Genomic DNA, 14,074 nt, shown 5'->3' on the forward strand with positions numbered 1-14,074 from the left:
TCTCCCATACCTAGCTCTTACTTGAGAAGGCTAGCAATTTTATATCAATTTGAAGTCATGCAAAATATTTCCATATTAGCCATGTTGAGAGAGAGAATGTTAGAAAAAATTTTGCTTCAATCTGTATTCTGAGTTTATCAGTTCTTTCTCTGGAGGTGGGTAGCATTTTTCACAGTGGGTTCTTACAGTTATCTTTGATATGAGTAGATAAAGTAGATCACCATACACTATTACTGTTATTGTGTACAGTGTTCTCTTGGTTCAGCTCACTTCACTTTGTATCAGTTTACATGTTTTCCCAGTTTATTTCTATAACTATTCTGCTCATCATTTCTCATAGCATAATAATATTCCATCCCAATCATAAAAACAACTTGTTCAGTCATTCCTCAATGGAGGAAATTCCCTTGATTTACAGTTCTTTGCCACCACATAAAGAGCTGCTATGAATATTTTCTTTTAATTTTCATTCTTTTGATTTTGTTTGATTGATTCTTGATGTCTTGTAGAGTTAGCTTTCACTTGCTCAATTCTAATTTTTAAGGAGCTATTTCCATCAGTGAATTTTTGTGCCTCTTTTTACTAATTTGTCACATATTACTGACAATATCTAAAAAGTCATATCTGACAATTCTGCCCAAACTCAAGAAAGCAATGTAGCTGGACCTTGTGATTTAAATTTATGAGGGGCAGATAGATGCTAGATTTAATTTGGAAATCAACTCTATTGGTCTTTTTTGTTCTGTCTTTTCTTCCCATAAGTCATTTTTCTTGGCAGAGAAAAGTGAGAGTAAATGTTAAGCAGTGCTGCCTTCTCCCCATCATTATCTTTATATCATTATCTTTTCCCTCCTTAAATTAGCCTTTTCTTCAATATGGCTAATCACATTTTTTTTTTTTTGCTGAAATTAGCTTACCTCTCCAGCCTCAACTCATAATTATCTTGAGCACTCCTGACAAGATTCTGTCATGTTTTTATTTATCATACATCATGTGCCTTTGCTTCTATCTTCTGGACTTTAAAAAAAATTTTCAATTGTATGATGAAGTCCATCTATGTCCATATATCTTTAGACTACTTCTACTTTTCTTCTTCATCATCACAGATTTTGTTGTGTCTTCAGAGTTTGTTTTTCACCTTTTCATGAACCAACAAGAATTAATTAAGCACCTACTATGTACAAGTGAGCTCTTTAAGAACAGGAACTGTTTTTTGTCTTTATATCCCCAGCACTTAATGCAGTGCCTGCCATACAGTAAAGGCTTAATAAATGCTTGTTGACTCACCAGGAATACAAGTACAAAGAATGAAATGAACTCTACTTACAAGGAGTTTGCATTTTAATACAGCAGCTTACATTTTGGTCTTAGTATTTTTGTATTATTTTACTTTGTAGGGTCCCACCCAGCTTCCCACTGAACCTTTGAAATCCAAATCCAAGATAGATGACAGATTCTTCTGTCTTTCCTTTTCTCTCTGGCAAGTTATAAGACTCAGTGGATCCTTCTCAAGGTTCTCATTAATCCAGCAACCACTTCTGCTTTGTTGGGAATCCATAATGAACTTTCATCTTTTTTTTTCCGGGGCAATGAGGGTTAAGTGACTTGCCCAGGGTCACAAAGCTAGTTAAGTGTCAAGTGTCTAAGGCTGAATGTGAACTCAGGTCCTCCTGAATCCAGGGCTGGTGCTTTATCCACTACACCACCTAGCTGCCTCCCATAGCTGACTTTCTAAGGGAAGTTAGCTGTAAAGAAGAGAAAATATGAGTCTGGATTTGAACTCAGATCCTCCTGAATCCAGGGCCAGTGCTTTATCCACTGCACCACCTAGGTACCCGAAAATTCAGCTTTTAAAAGAACAAATCATTAGAAGGCATGAAATTATTAGCTGTTCTGCATTAGACAGACAGTTCCAACTTATGTACAACTTATTCACACACACACACACACACACACACACACACACACACACACTAGTCCTGCTGAATTTCTGCACTGGGTACCTCCACATTATATTGAGTGATTACCATCATCTCCTCTCCCGGTGATATTTAGCAAGTCTGGTGCATGCTTGTATGCAGAAGATTCTTTCTCACAAATGCTTATTTGTCTTGAAATAAAATGTTTGACAAGAGCAACAATAATGACTAGACCATTTTGAGGATATGCTGTAGATATTAAGCTTTCAAATGCTGCTTCTACTACAGTTTTAGGTATCAGAGATGCACAGTCCTTTTATTCCTGGTTTTTCTCAGGTATTCATTGCAATTCAAATAAGGTTTCTTTGAAAATTATCTTTAAGGGGAAGCTAGGAGGCATTAGTGGATAAAGCACTGGTCCTGGATTCAGGAGGACCTGACTTCAAATTCGACCTCAGACACTTGACACTTACTAGCTGTGTGACCCAGGGCAAGTCATTTAACCCTCATTGCCCCACAAAAAAGCAAAAAAAATCTTTAAAATATGATTGAATGACTGTGAAATACCCCTCAATGCAGTCACCAGTCTTGACTGTAGAGGACTTGTTGATGAAGAATGTGCCTTCTTCCTCAATGGATGCAATAGAGAGAGAAAGATGCCTGTTTTTAGATATGGACAAAGGGTAGATTTTTTTTTACTTGAATGAATTTATTTATTACACAGCAAAATTATAAAGGGGACTACAGGGAATCATATGGAAGTGGAAATGATATTTTTAAAAAGCATGAACAAAACCATTTAAAAGGAAAATTAAATTAAATATATCATTATAACCAAGAAGTGTTATGTCTTAGCAGAATTGATGCTTCAAGGTGCTTGATATCACATAAAAGTGAATTTAGCACTTTAATTATTTTTTAGTTTTTGAGTGTGGGGTTGTATGTTTAAAAGCCCATCTACATGTGTATGTTTATATGTATGATTATTAGCTTTAGCTGTAGAAATACTGAATTACCTATCATCTCTATAATAGCAGTGCTTTATTAAGACCCACTATCTCTTGTTTGGACCATTCTCACTCATTTACTGACTTAGAAGCCTACTGAGAATAGTCTACCCAAAGTAACAGTGAACTTGTACAGGAATTAATCAAGAGTTAATTAAGTTGTTACCTACTATGGGCCTGACACTATACTAGGAGCTGTAGGGAATACCCAAGAATAAGATATGGTCCCTGCCCTGAAGGACTTCTCAATTTCATTTTGGAGAGAAAGCTAATATATGTGAAATAATTAGAAAACAATTAAGTATGAAATCACATGGTGATGATATCAGGGGTTCCCAGATAGAAGAACTACAATGTTTGGGAGCAGTTCCAAAAGAGATGTGACTTGAACTAGACAAAAGATTGTTTAGGATTTGAGTAGTTGGAGAACAATAAGGATATAGATTAAGGAATGTTAATTCCAGGTAGGAAGAACAGAGCGAGCAGTGCCTCATATTTGAGGAAAAGTAAAGAGAATTATCTAACTGTAATAACAGGGCTATGTAGGGGTTTCATGAGAAATAAGTTAAGATAAGAAAGCAGGGTCCAGGACTTGAGATTCTTGAAAGGTGGTCAGAGAATTTGAGAGTGGATATTGCAAGCAAAGGAAGCCACTACAGGTTCATTGTTAGGTGAGAGGATATGATAAAAAAAAAAAAACACCTGTAAAGCAGAAGATCAAGAGACTGTGAAACCAGCTCAAAGGATTAGCATCACTCAGATATAAAATAATGAGGTCTAAATTCATGCTCTAACAATGGCAATGAAGAAAAGGGAGTGAAGCTAAGACATTGTACAAGGCAAAAACTGATAGGACTTGGTGATAACTTGGATGCAGGTAATGTCATTTAATTTGTTAATTCAACAAATATTTACCAAGCACTTTACACAAAATATTCTGCTTTATGCTGTGGGGGAATATAAAAAGGAACAAAATATAAATAGGGTCATCAGTATGGGTTTAATTTAGATTTCATGCTTCTGTTGGAAAATTCATTTTAATAAAAGTCATTATTAAAAGCACAATTATTGAGCTTACTCTAAAAATATAAAGTCTACCCTCGGGGATCTTGAGAACTAGAAGTATAGGTGATATGCACACCTATCATACAACATAGAATGTAATGAGTACTATATTAAAGGATTTGGGAAAAGGAGGAGTATAAAAGAAGGAGAGAGAGCTTCTTCATGAGGAAAATTTGAAAAACATTCCTTAAAAATTGTTTGTTACATTTACTTGAATTGGGGACATTTGAATGGCAGTCAGAGAGACCAACAAAGTCAAGTGAAGATCTGAGAGTCTTCTGTATTTTTTTTTGCAGGGCAATGAGGGTTAAGTGACTTGTGCAGGGTCCCATAGCTAGTAAGTATCAAAGTGTCTGAGGCCAGATTTGAACTCAGGTATTCCTGAATCCAGGGCCGGTCCTTTATTGACTGTACCACCTAGCTGCCCTGAGTCTTCTGTATTTTTGAAGGAAAAAGAAATGAAGGTGGTGGGGAGAGGGAGGCAGGAATGAAAATGAGAAATAAAAGTTGTGGGGTCTAAGTCATACAGGATTCAGGAAGAGGAGTACCTAAAGAACAACCACTTTACTTTTTATTTAAAACAAATTTTTTTAGAACAACTACTTTAAAGATAAAGTTGAATACCTCTTGCTCTGAGCCTAGAGGACAGGGTAAGGGTAAAAGGGTTAATTCTCTAAAATATAATAGCTGCCATTTGTATAACAACCTAAGGGCTTTGTAGCACTTTATAAATATTATTTCACTTGATGCTTACAATAATCTTGTGAAATAAGATTTTCTCCCTCATGTTTTTACAGATGAAGAAACTGAGGCTGTGTGGGGAGGAACTTGCCCACTAAAACACAGATATTAAATGTCAGACACAGGTTTTGAACCTAGTTTTATCCTGACAGCAATTTCACTTCCCTTTTCTACCACATCATAAATTTAGGGAAATAGTAATTTGTTTTATTGTTGTTTAGTTATATCTAATATTTTGTGACCCTATTCGGGGTTTTCTTGGCAAAGATGCTAGAGTTGTTTGCCATTTCCTTCTGCAGCTCATTTTACTGATGAGAAAACTGAGGCAAATAAGATTAAGTGACTTATCCAGGGTCCAACAGCTTGCAGGTGTCTGAGGCTGGACTTGAACTCACAAAGATGAGTTCAACACTCTATCCACTGAATCACTTAGTGCCCATAGGAATTTATTAATACTTTCTTAACTAAATTCAAAATAATCTGGTCGTTTAGTTGTTATGAAACCCAAAATCTTTGGTAAAACTATTCTTTCCACCTCCCCAGACATCTTTCCAAAGCACCCCTACACACTACCAAGACTTTTTTTTTTTGTCTTTTAAAAACAGCTTTTTATTTTTCTTTTCCAATACATCGTTATTGAGCAAGACTGTTCAACCAATTGAACAAGTCCATGGTTTGAAATTTGGAAAGCGTGTACTAATAGAACTGAACTTTTCATAGAGGGTCTCCCCTCATTACTCACAATAATGCTGAATGCTACCATATCACCATATATTTATCACTTTAGATAACAGTAGAAAATTACAGTAGGAGCTTTTCTCTGAAGAAAAGGGTAAGAATAATGTCCTCTGAATTTGAAAGCCATATTAGAACTTCAAATAATGAGCTCTCAGAATAGATTGCAGCATATTGTTGTTTTTTTAGAGTATAAAAGTCCTTTTTAACAAGCCATAAAATATTATATACCAGTCTCTGTGGATCAACATTGAAAACAGTCAAGGCTCTTTCCATACAAGGTGATCCCTGGAGCTATTCTCTGGCCAGCAGTCTCTATTGGAAAGGCAGCAAGGCAGCTCCCATAGATCTGTGTTTCTGAGAAAAGCATGGAACAAACCTTAGAAAACACATCAGCTCCATTTTGTCAACAACTCTGTTGACTGTGGCGTGCTGAAACAAACAAAGTGTTTCTTCTCTTGTTCAGCATTTGCATGGAACTTTGTCAATAATGACTACAGTTTGGATTCCTGTCCTGTTATATTTTCTTAAGGATAAGGTCATTGTCAGAGTAGAGGAAAGGAAAAAGCAGGTGTACAGTAGCTGAGATAGTTGTCAAGGGTAAGGGGAGATACTAAGGAGCTTTATGAAGGGAAAGAAATTGTTTTCATTTCAACTAAACTCCTTCGACTATGGTAGAGGAAAGGAGATCTTTCCATTTTGCTCTTTTGACAGAAGTTTCTCATAATATAAAATTCACTGCTGCATTTTCATCCTTTCTTGACCTCTAGTATTTTCCAGCTTATGATCTATGTAAGCTGCCTGTCGAGTGAGTAGATTGATGTTTTCCTTGAATAAATTCACCCATACAGAGAGAGGCAGTGACCCTCAGGAATTGGTAGAATTCTTCTTCTTCTTGCTTCCCAGTGTTGACACAGTCAATTCTCTGATAGGAAATTTGAAAACTCAATCTGTAGAATAACAAGAGTGCAAGAAGATCTGTGTCCTGTTTCTTAGCATTTAACATATTTCAACAATTCTCTGATTCCAGGGAAAATAAAGTTTTGTATGTGTATCATGATTAGAATTGTTTGATAGAGTCAACATAAAGAAATTATTTTATCCACATTTCTAACTTCCTCAGTCTTCTTTTCTCAAAATGACTTTTCATTGAAATGCTAAAATATTTTAAAGAAAATTCAAATGTTTTCATAACCTATCTCCTTACCTTTGTACAAAGCTCTAATAATAACTAGCATTTATATAGCACTTTAAGTTTGACAAAACACTTTACAAATATTATATCATTTTACCCTCAACAACCTTGAGACACATACTGTTGTTATGGCCTTTTTACAGATGAGGAAACTGAGGCAGTTAGAGGTTAAACGACTTGCCTGGCATCATCCAATTAGTAAGAGTCTGAGGTCATATTTGAACTCAGGTTTTCCTGACTCCAGATCCAGTGCTCTGTCCACCGTGCCACCTAACTCTTCTGGATCATAGATTTAAAGATGGAAGGGACTTTGGGAGCTATCGAATCCAACCTTATTATTTTATAAATGAGGAAACTAGGACCCACAGAGGTATAATGATTCACCCAGTGTCACACAACTGGTAATTAGTGGAGTTAGTATTCAAACCTAGATTCTCCAAATCCAAGTCCAGTGTTCTTCACTGTACAGTGTTGCTTCTATCAGGAAAACTAACCATAGCGGGGAAGTAACTACCTATAGTTTCTTTTCATTTAGCATACTCAGCTATATAATGATTGGAAGCATCCTTATTATATTCTAAGTTTCCTGTTGGTGGGGACTAAGCATCATTTCATCTTTGTATCTGCAGCTTCTGGCACCATGTTTTCTACAAAGCATGTTCATAATAAATATTGGATCATGATACATTTGAAAATAATAAGCAATGCAGAGGCACAACCTGTAATCCCTGCCGCTTTATAACTTGACATCAGGAGTTGGTAGACTAATCTGCATTGAAAACCGAGCAGATCAAAGCTCCCATGCCTAGCAGCAGCAGTATCAAACTCCAGAGTGGCCACTGCCCTTTTAACCTAGGCAAGATAGGAATTCCTTGTCATACATACACACACACACACACACACACACACGTATATGTGTATATGTGTGCCTACATGTATATAGGTGAAGGTACTAAAGTAGTTTGCCATTTCCTTCTCCAGCTCATTTTACAGATGAGGAAACTGAGGCAAAAAGGGTTAAGTGACTAGCCCAAGATTACACAGCCAGTATCCAAGGACAGATTTGAACTAAGGAAGGGGTCTTCCTGATTCCAGACCCAACACTATCCACTCTGCCACCTAGATGTCTCCTTTGCACATATCAACCACTTAATTAAATGCTTTATTCTTACATTTCCTACAGGTGACATCAGCTGGAGGACAATTGAAGTTTAAGATTTCTTATGACCTCATAGGAGAGGAAGAAGATCTACAAAATGTATTGCAGCTCATGATCATCCTAGAGGTAAAGATACTGAGTGACATTGATGCAATATAATTGTTTTCCGCCTCTCAGCTGATGTAGTAGTTTAGGCAATTCTCTTATGTTAATTGTAACTTGGTCAATTTGATTTGATGCTGCAAACTAACAAGAAATCACATGCTTGGTGGAAGGTTGTTTTTCCCCATGAAGTATATCTCTATGACACAGACCTGTGATGTTAAGCAGAATGATAAGGTCCTCTTTGTAACAGAAGATCTTTAGGCTAAGATATGCAGTACTTGACAAATTATAGTCATTAAAACTCCATGACAGTTTTTGTAAGAGCTCAAGTATTAGTTACAGTGTCTGGGCAAATTCTAATTTGAATAATGATATTCTTCCCCTCTAACTACTTTTGGTTCTTGCTGTTTGGTCCCTTTATTTTCTGATCTGGACTGTTCTAGAGTCTTTGAAAAGTGGCCATGACCATTGGGAGATTTGACTACTAAAATTCTTAACTGGATATGATGAATGTAGTTGGGCCATTGCAGTCTCCAATGATTAAAGCCATTTGTGGACTTATATAAGAATGTTCTGGAGCCAACTTGCACCAGTTAATTATTAAATTTTCAGCATGAGCACTTACTCCCTAAGAATCACTATAAGTCAGGGCTTGTTTTACTGTTTTGCAGATTATCTGGACTTAAGAAATTGATGTAAACATGTTAACAATGAAGAGTAAATTTTAAAGTATCATATTTATTTTTTTGAGAATTAGTTGTTAAACATATGCTAGCACATCACTGGGCTTAGATATCCCCATCTCTCCTGTACATATAGAATACAAAGCTGAAGACCACCTTATAAGGTTATCTCCAAGTCCTTAATTTTATAGATGAGAAAACGTAAGCAAAAAGAAGTAAAATAACTTGCTCAACCTAGGTCCCTTGCCCATCCAATTTCCTCAGATTCCAAATACAGTACTTCCCCATTAGATCCAATTAACTCCATATATCTTTTCTCTCCTGCCCTATGCACATTTGGGCATAATATTAAAGTTATGAGATCATGGATGATCATGTATATGAAGTTTCTAGGGATGTCAGAGGCCATATAGTGCAAGCTCCTTATTTGGTAGTTGAGGAAATGAAGGACTGAGGGGTTTAAATGACTTAGCCAATGTTACCCAGGTACTGGGGATCTGAACTGCGACTTGAATACAGGTCCTCTGACTTTAGAGCCAACGCTTTTTCCACTATGCCAAACCATTTTCATATACAAAGTAAAAAGTGTTGACTTAGGACCATGATTCTTAAAACTTTTTTTCTAGGCCCAATTTTACTCTGGGATAGTAGAAAAAGCAATGGAAGGGAAATCAGGAGACATGATTCCTCTACTAGACTCTGCTATGAGTTAGCTGTATGAAATTAGGCAAATTGTTCCACCTCTTTGGGCCTGTTTTCTCATCTCTAAAATGAGGGAGTTAGGTGACTTTTGAGGACCTTTTTAGCTTTAAATGTCTAAGTTTCCAGGAGTATGCTTGCTTTCCTATTACATCTTGGCTTCCTTTGAGAAGAAAGGAGCTCTCTGGGTATAAGATGGTGAAAAGATGGTTTATAAATATATTAAGAGAGTCAAGAGAAATGCCTGAATTGATAGGTTGGTCAAAGTATTTTTTCTTGTTACAATGCCATTAACAAACCATAAACATTGGACTCCTGGTTATTCCCTAGGTTTTTCCCTTTAGAAAATTGTTAGGACCTATCCCCCTTTCCACACCAAGAAAGTAGGAAGATCCAAAGTATTTATTTTGTGGATGCTTGTTTGATAACAGGCTAACTTCTTATTCACCTCCTGTGATTAAACTAGTTCTCTATGTTCTACATTCACATGGGGCAGAAATAACCAGTATAATAAAAAATTCAGTGCTTTGGAATTACTTTTGGAATTACTGCACCCTCAACATTTGTCATCATATTGCTTAGGCTAATAACAAAATTAATTCACTGCACATGTGCCAATTAATGGTGAGGGGGAAAGACAAGATGTTTGTTGAGTAAATGTGGAAAAACCATTCTGGGATGAAAATACACAAGATGTAACATAGAGTTAGAGCTGGAATGTATTGTAGGAGTAAATTCTTTTTCCAGCCCCTTCAATTACAGATGAAGCCCAGAGAGGTTAAGGCCATTTTCCAAATGTCAAGCTTGTAAGTGGCAAAGTCAGGATCTGAGTCCAGGCCTTGTGATTCCAACCTAACATTCCCTCCAATAGACCACAAAAGGAGATATTCTGAAGTTATCTGTATAAGTCAATGATGGTATTGCTCATCTATACTACAGGTTCATTCTTGCATGTATTTTTAGGGAGATGGCTTACGAATCAGCACAGCCCAGGAGGAAATCTACCTGTCACCTTCTAAAGAGTATACTCATGTTGTGTTGCTCAGTTCAGAATTATTTAATGTGCATGGCACTGGATCTCAAGTCAGCAGAAAGGAATTTATGACCATCCTCACAAATATAAAGAGACTTCTCATACAAGCCACATACATCCTTGGGATGGATGCCATCTTCAGGTAAAAGCAGAAACTACATTTTACAGCCTTGCCATGGGTACAATTTTACATGGAAGTTGCCTTTAAACATGGGATCAGTGGGGCCCTTTAGGACTTGTTTGATATTTTAAGTGGTGGATTGTATTTTAGAAAGGTGTGTCTGTTAAACTTTTTTTTTTTAAGACAACCTCCCAGAATCACTTCTGCTTTGTATCTTAAATCTGTAGTACTCATAGCTCCTTTATGTTCCTTTGGAATCTACAGATAATGGATTCCTAGATGGAGAAATACTATATCGAAAGACAAGGTCTTTCTATAAGGTGTATTCATACAGAGGAGCTCAACATACACTGAGATTCGTTAGTGTCATGAGGCACATTTATGTTTAATGCTTTATAAATGGAATTTTGCTATTTACCAGGTCAAGTTTCTGCTTAGTACTCTGTGGTCCATAATGAGAAACAGAAGATTCTCTGATCTTAAATATTTTAATTCTTTATGAAAATGTAAGAATGCTTTAATATTTACCTGGTTCTTTTCCTAAGGAAGAACTTTCTGCCTCTTGTGAAAAATCTCTAACCCTATAAAGTATGATTGGTTTTGCTTTCCAGTTTTAGAATAATATTTTTGTTGCAAAATTTCAAACTTGAACTGAATCCCAATTGTATCTCTTCCCCCATATTCACTTGGCTTTTTGCAAATATGAAAAGATTTACTGGCCACTCTGCATTTTAAATGACTGCAAGCCCATAATTGGTGATGGCCAAAAGGTGACACTTCAACTTTGTACTATTTCTACTAAGCCTGATCATCAACCTGATCTTCCTAAGGAGGGAACTACAAATGCATTGGTAAGACCACTGACAGTGAACTGTTTCTTCACAGGTCGTATTCAGAGTTTGGCTGAAATGCCAAGAGGTTGAGAAGAAACCCCTAGGAATTAACGATGTTTTCCCCATTTAGACAATAGAGAATGTTAGCATTTCTTGGCCATGCAAAAAAAAAAAAAAAGTCTTCCAGATTCAAAAGTGAAGGATTCAAATCCAGCCTCAGACACTTGACAGTTACTAGCTATGTGACCCTGGGCAAGTCACATAATACTCATTGCCCCTCAAGAAACAAAACAAAACAAAAAAACCAGAGAGAATGACAAGTTTATGGACAAAAAGTAGGCAGGGAATGGAGTGGAAGAACACGACAGTTTTTGTCAGACAACACCCCAAAATCATGGATTTCTTTGAAGCCATTTGAAGTCTCCCCATCAGGTGAATGCCATGCTCACCAAAGTTATGGAGGGTAGCCCCTGAAGACTAGCCAGATGGATGACTCCTTTGTGCCTTTCCTGTTACCAAATGGTACCTCTGGGGCATCAGTTATAAAAATGGAACACCAAGTTTTGAAACTGCTACCCACTTGAGGTGAGCTGAGAGGCAGCCTGGCTCCCATTGTGACAGACTTGTTATATTTTATTTATCTCTGATCCGCTGGGCGAATTGAGTCATATTTGTAAAATATCACTTGAAGTGATTGCAGCTTCTCCTGCACAGTAGGCTTCTGACTTGCTGCAGAGTTCTGTGAAAACACAAATAAATGAGAAGAGCTTGACAAGAATTAGTGTACCTGTGAGCCCCTCTCTAAACCTCTACCATAGAAAGACACTTGTATTCCCCCTGATAAAATCATTAGATAAACTGGTGGAACCAACATATAACATTAGTAGGGATGTTTCCTCCTTGTACTATTAGGCAGCCAGGATGTTTGTGATGTCTACCTATGTCTCTGACATTTTTCGTTCTTATCCTGTTCTAGAATATTGACCCTGAGCAGTAAGCTTAACTTGTTTCATCCATAATTTCTTAACTAGTAAAATGAAAACAACTTTTCATTCTCATTTTATGGTAAAGGAGCTCACTACCCTCTATTACTTCTTACTTATCCCTTGGAAATAAGAGTTACATTTGAATCTTGAAATGTAACTCATGCCTGGTTAGTTTAAAAGTATGGCTAGAGCCCCTCCTGTTTTGGGAACGCTGTAGTTTGCTCTCTCTTAGTCTCATGCTGATCGTCACTGTTTGAAATAACTACAAAATGGTTTCAAAGAAGAAACCTCAGAAAGTGATAAACTAGCTTATCGTAGAATCATAGAATCATAAATTTAGGATCTATACTGTAAGGAAAAGGAAGGAGGGAGGGAGAGAGGAAAGAAGCATTCATTAAGAATTTATTGTGTGCCGAGCACTGTGCTAAATGATTTACAAATATTATCACATTTAGTCCTCACAACAACCCGGTGAGCTAAGTACTACAGTTACCCTTTCACATCTCTGGGGTTAAGGGTCCTGCACTCCCTCCCCCACCCAAGCAATCTGGAAAATCCACGTAAATTTTTTGGCTCTCCCTTTATGCCAGAGAAGAAGTCTCATTTTTTTTTTCTTTTAAGGAGTGTTTACAGCACCTTATTGTAAAAATTTGGATTAAGTATTTGGTCTTGGTTCTGTGTCATCAACTGGCTTTCATGTAACATCTATGGCCTCCACAAAACTCCCCCAAATTCCCATTTAATTTCTTATGCCCAATCACAATATATTGAAACCATGATTGGGATGGTCAAGATGTGGAAGGGATAACTGCATTCCCCACCCCTTTTAAAATTTAAGACACCAAGGCAGGGAGAGGTTAAATGATTTTTCCCATGGTGTCACGTATGGGGACCAATTTTTAATTGGGGAGTGTTAGCTAAGCAGCTCTCTGCAATATTGGGGCAAGGAAGGAGACTGGCAGCCTCCCTCAAAACAGAGCAGGATTTATTTTAAAAAGAACGCACTTAAAACACACACACACACACACACACACACACAGGATCAGTAGGATCAAGGGAAAGGAAATAAAAAGGGGGAAAGGGAAATTATACAACCTGAAAAAACATCACCAGCCAGGAATCAGCTGAGAATACACAGTAGCACTCCTGTCATCTTCCAGCTTCCAGCTAGAATGGCGAATTCTCTTCCCCGTTCCCAGCAAATCCCACACAGCCCCCAGCCAATTGGCTGGCTGCTCTGACAGTCTCATGACTACCCTCACTAGGCTTCCAATCATTATAATTTTGCCAGGCCCATGTAGGCATCTGCGAGTGGTGATGACGTGAGGTGCCAGCACCATGGCAACAGCTCCAACCAGTTGGTGGAGCTGCGGTTTGCAGAGCCCCAGGCCAGTGCGCACCAAGGTTTTTTTTTGTTTTGTTTTGTTTTGTTTTTTAATTCTAGCCAAAAGATGGGGTCATAAAAACCTCAAATAACAATTAATTATTTTCACACAAATAGTAAGAGTCTGAGGTCAGAGTTGAACTTAGTTTTTTTTGTTTTGGGGGTTTTTTTGGTTGGGCAGTGAGGGTTAAGTGACTTACCCGAGGTCACACAGCAACTAAGTGTCAAGTGTCTGAGTCCAGATTTGAACTCAGGTCCTCCTGACTCTCAGGGCCTGTGCTCTATCCACTGGAACTTAGTTTTTTCTTGACTCCAGATCTGGCACCCTACACTGTTACCCAACCCTGTATTTTGTAGATGAGCAAACTGAGACTCAATAAGGTTAAGTGATTTTCCCAAGGTCACACAA

The 14,074-nt window shown here is 37.4% G+C and overlaps 1 protein-coding gene across 1 annotated transcript in view; it reads left to right on the plus strand.

Moving 5' to 3' along the window:
• LAMA2 (laminin subunit alpha 2) overlaps positions 1-14,074 on the plus strand; it is an 804,877-nt gene that overhangs the window by 449,896 nt on the left and 340,907 nt on the right. The window contains 2 exon segments of the mRNA XM_044002871.1: positions 7,846-7,947; positions 10,272-10,483. Of these exon segments, the coding sequence (XP_043858806.1) occupies positions 7,846-7,947; positions 10,272-10,483 (314 nt within the window).

This window comes from Dromiciops gliroides, chromosome 4, assembly GCF_019393635.1.
Source record: "Dromiciops gliroides isolate mDroGli1 chromosome 4, mDroGli1.pri, whole genome shotgun sequence".
Taxonomy (NCBI): domain Eukaryota; kingdom Metazoa; phylum Chordata; class Mammalia; order Microbiotheria; family Microbiotheriidae; genus Dromiciops; species Dromiciops gliroides.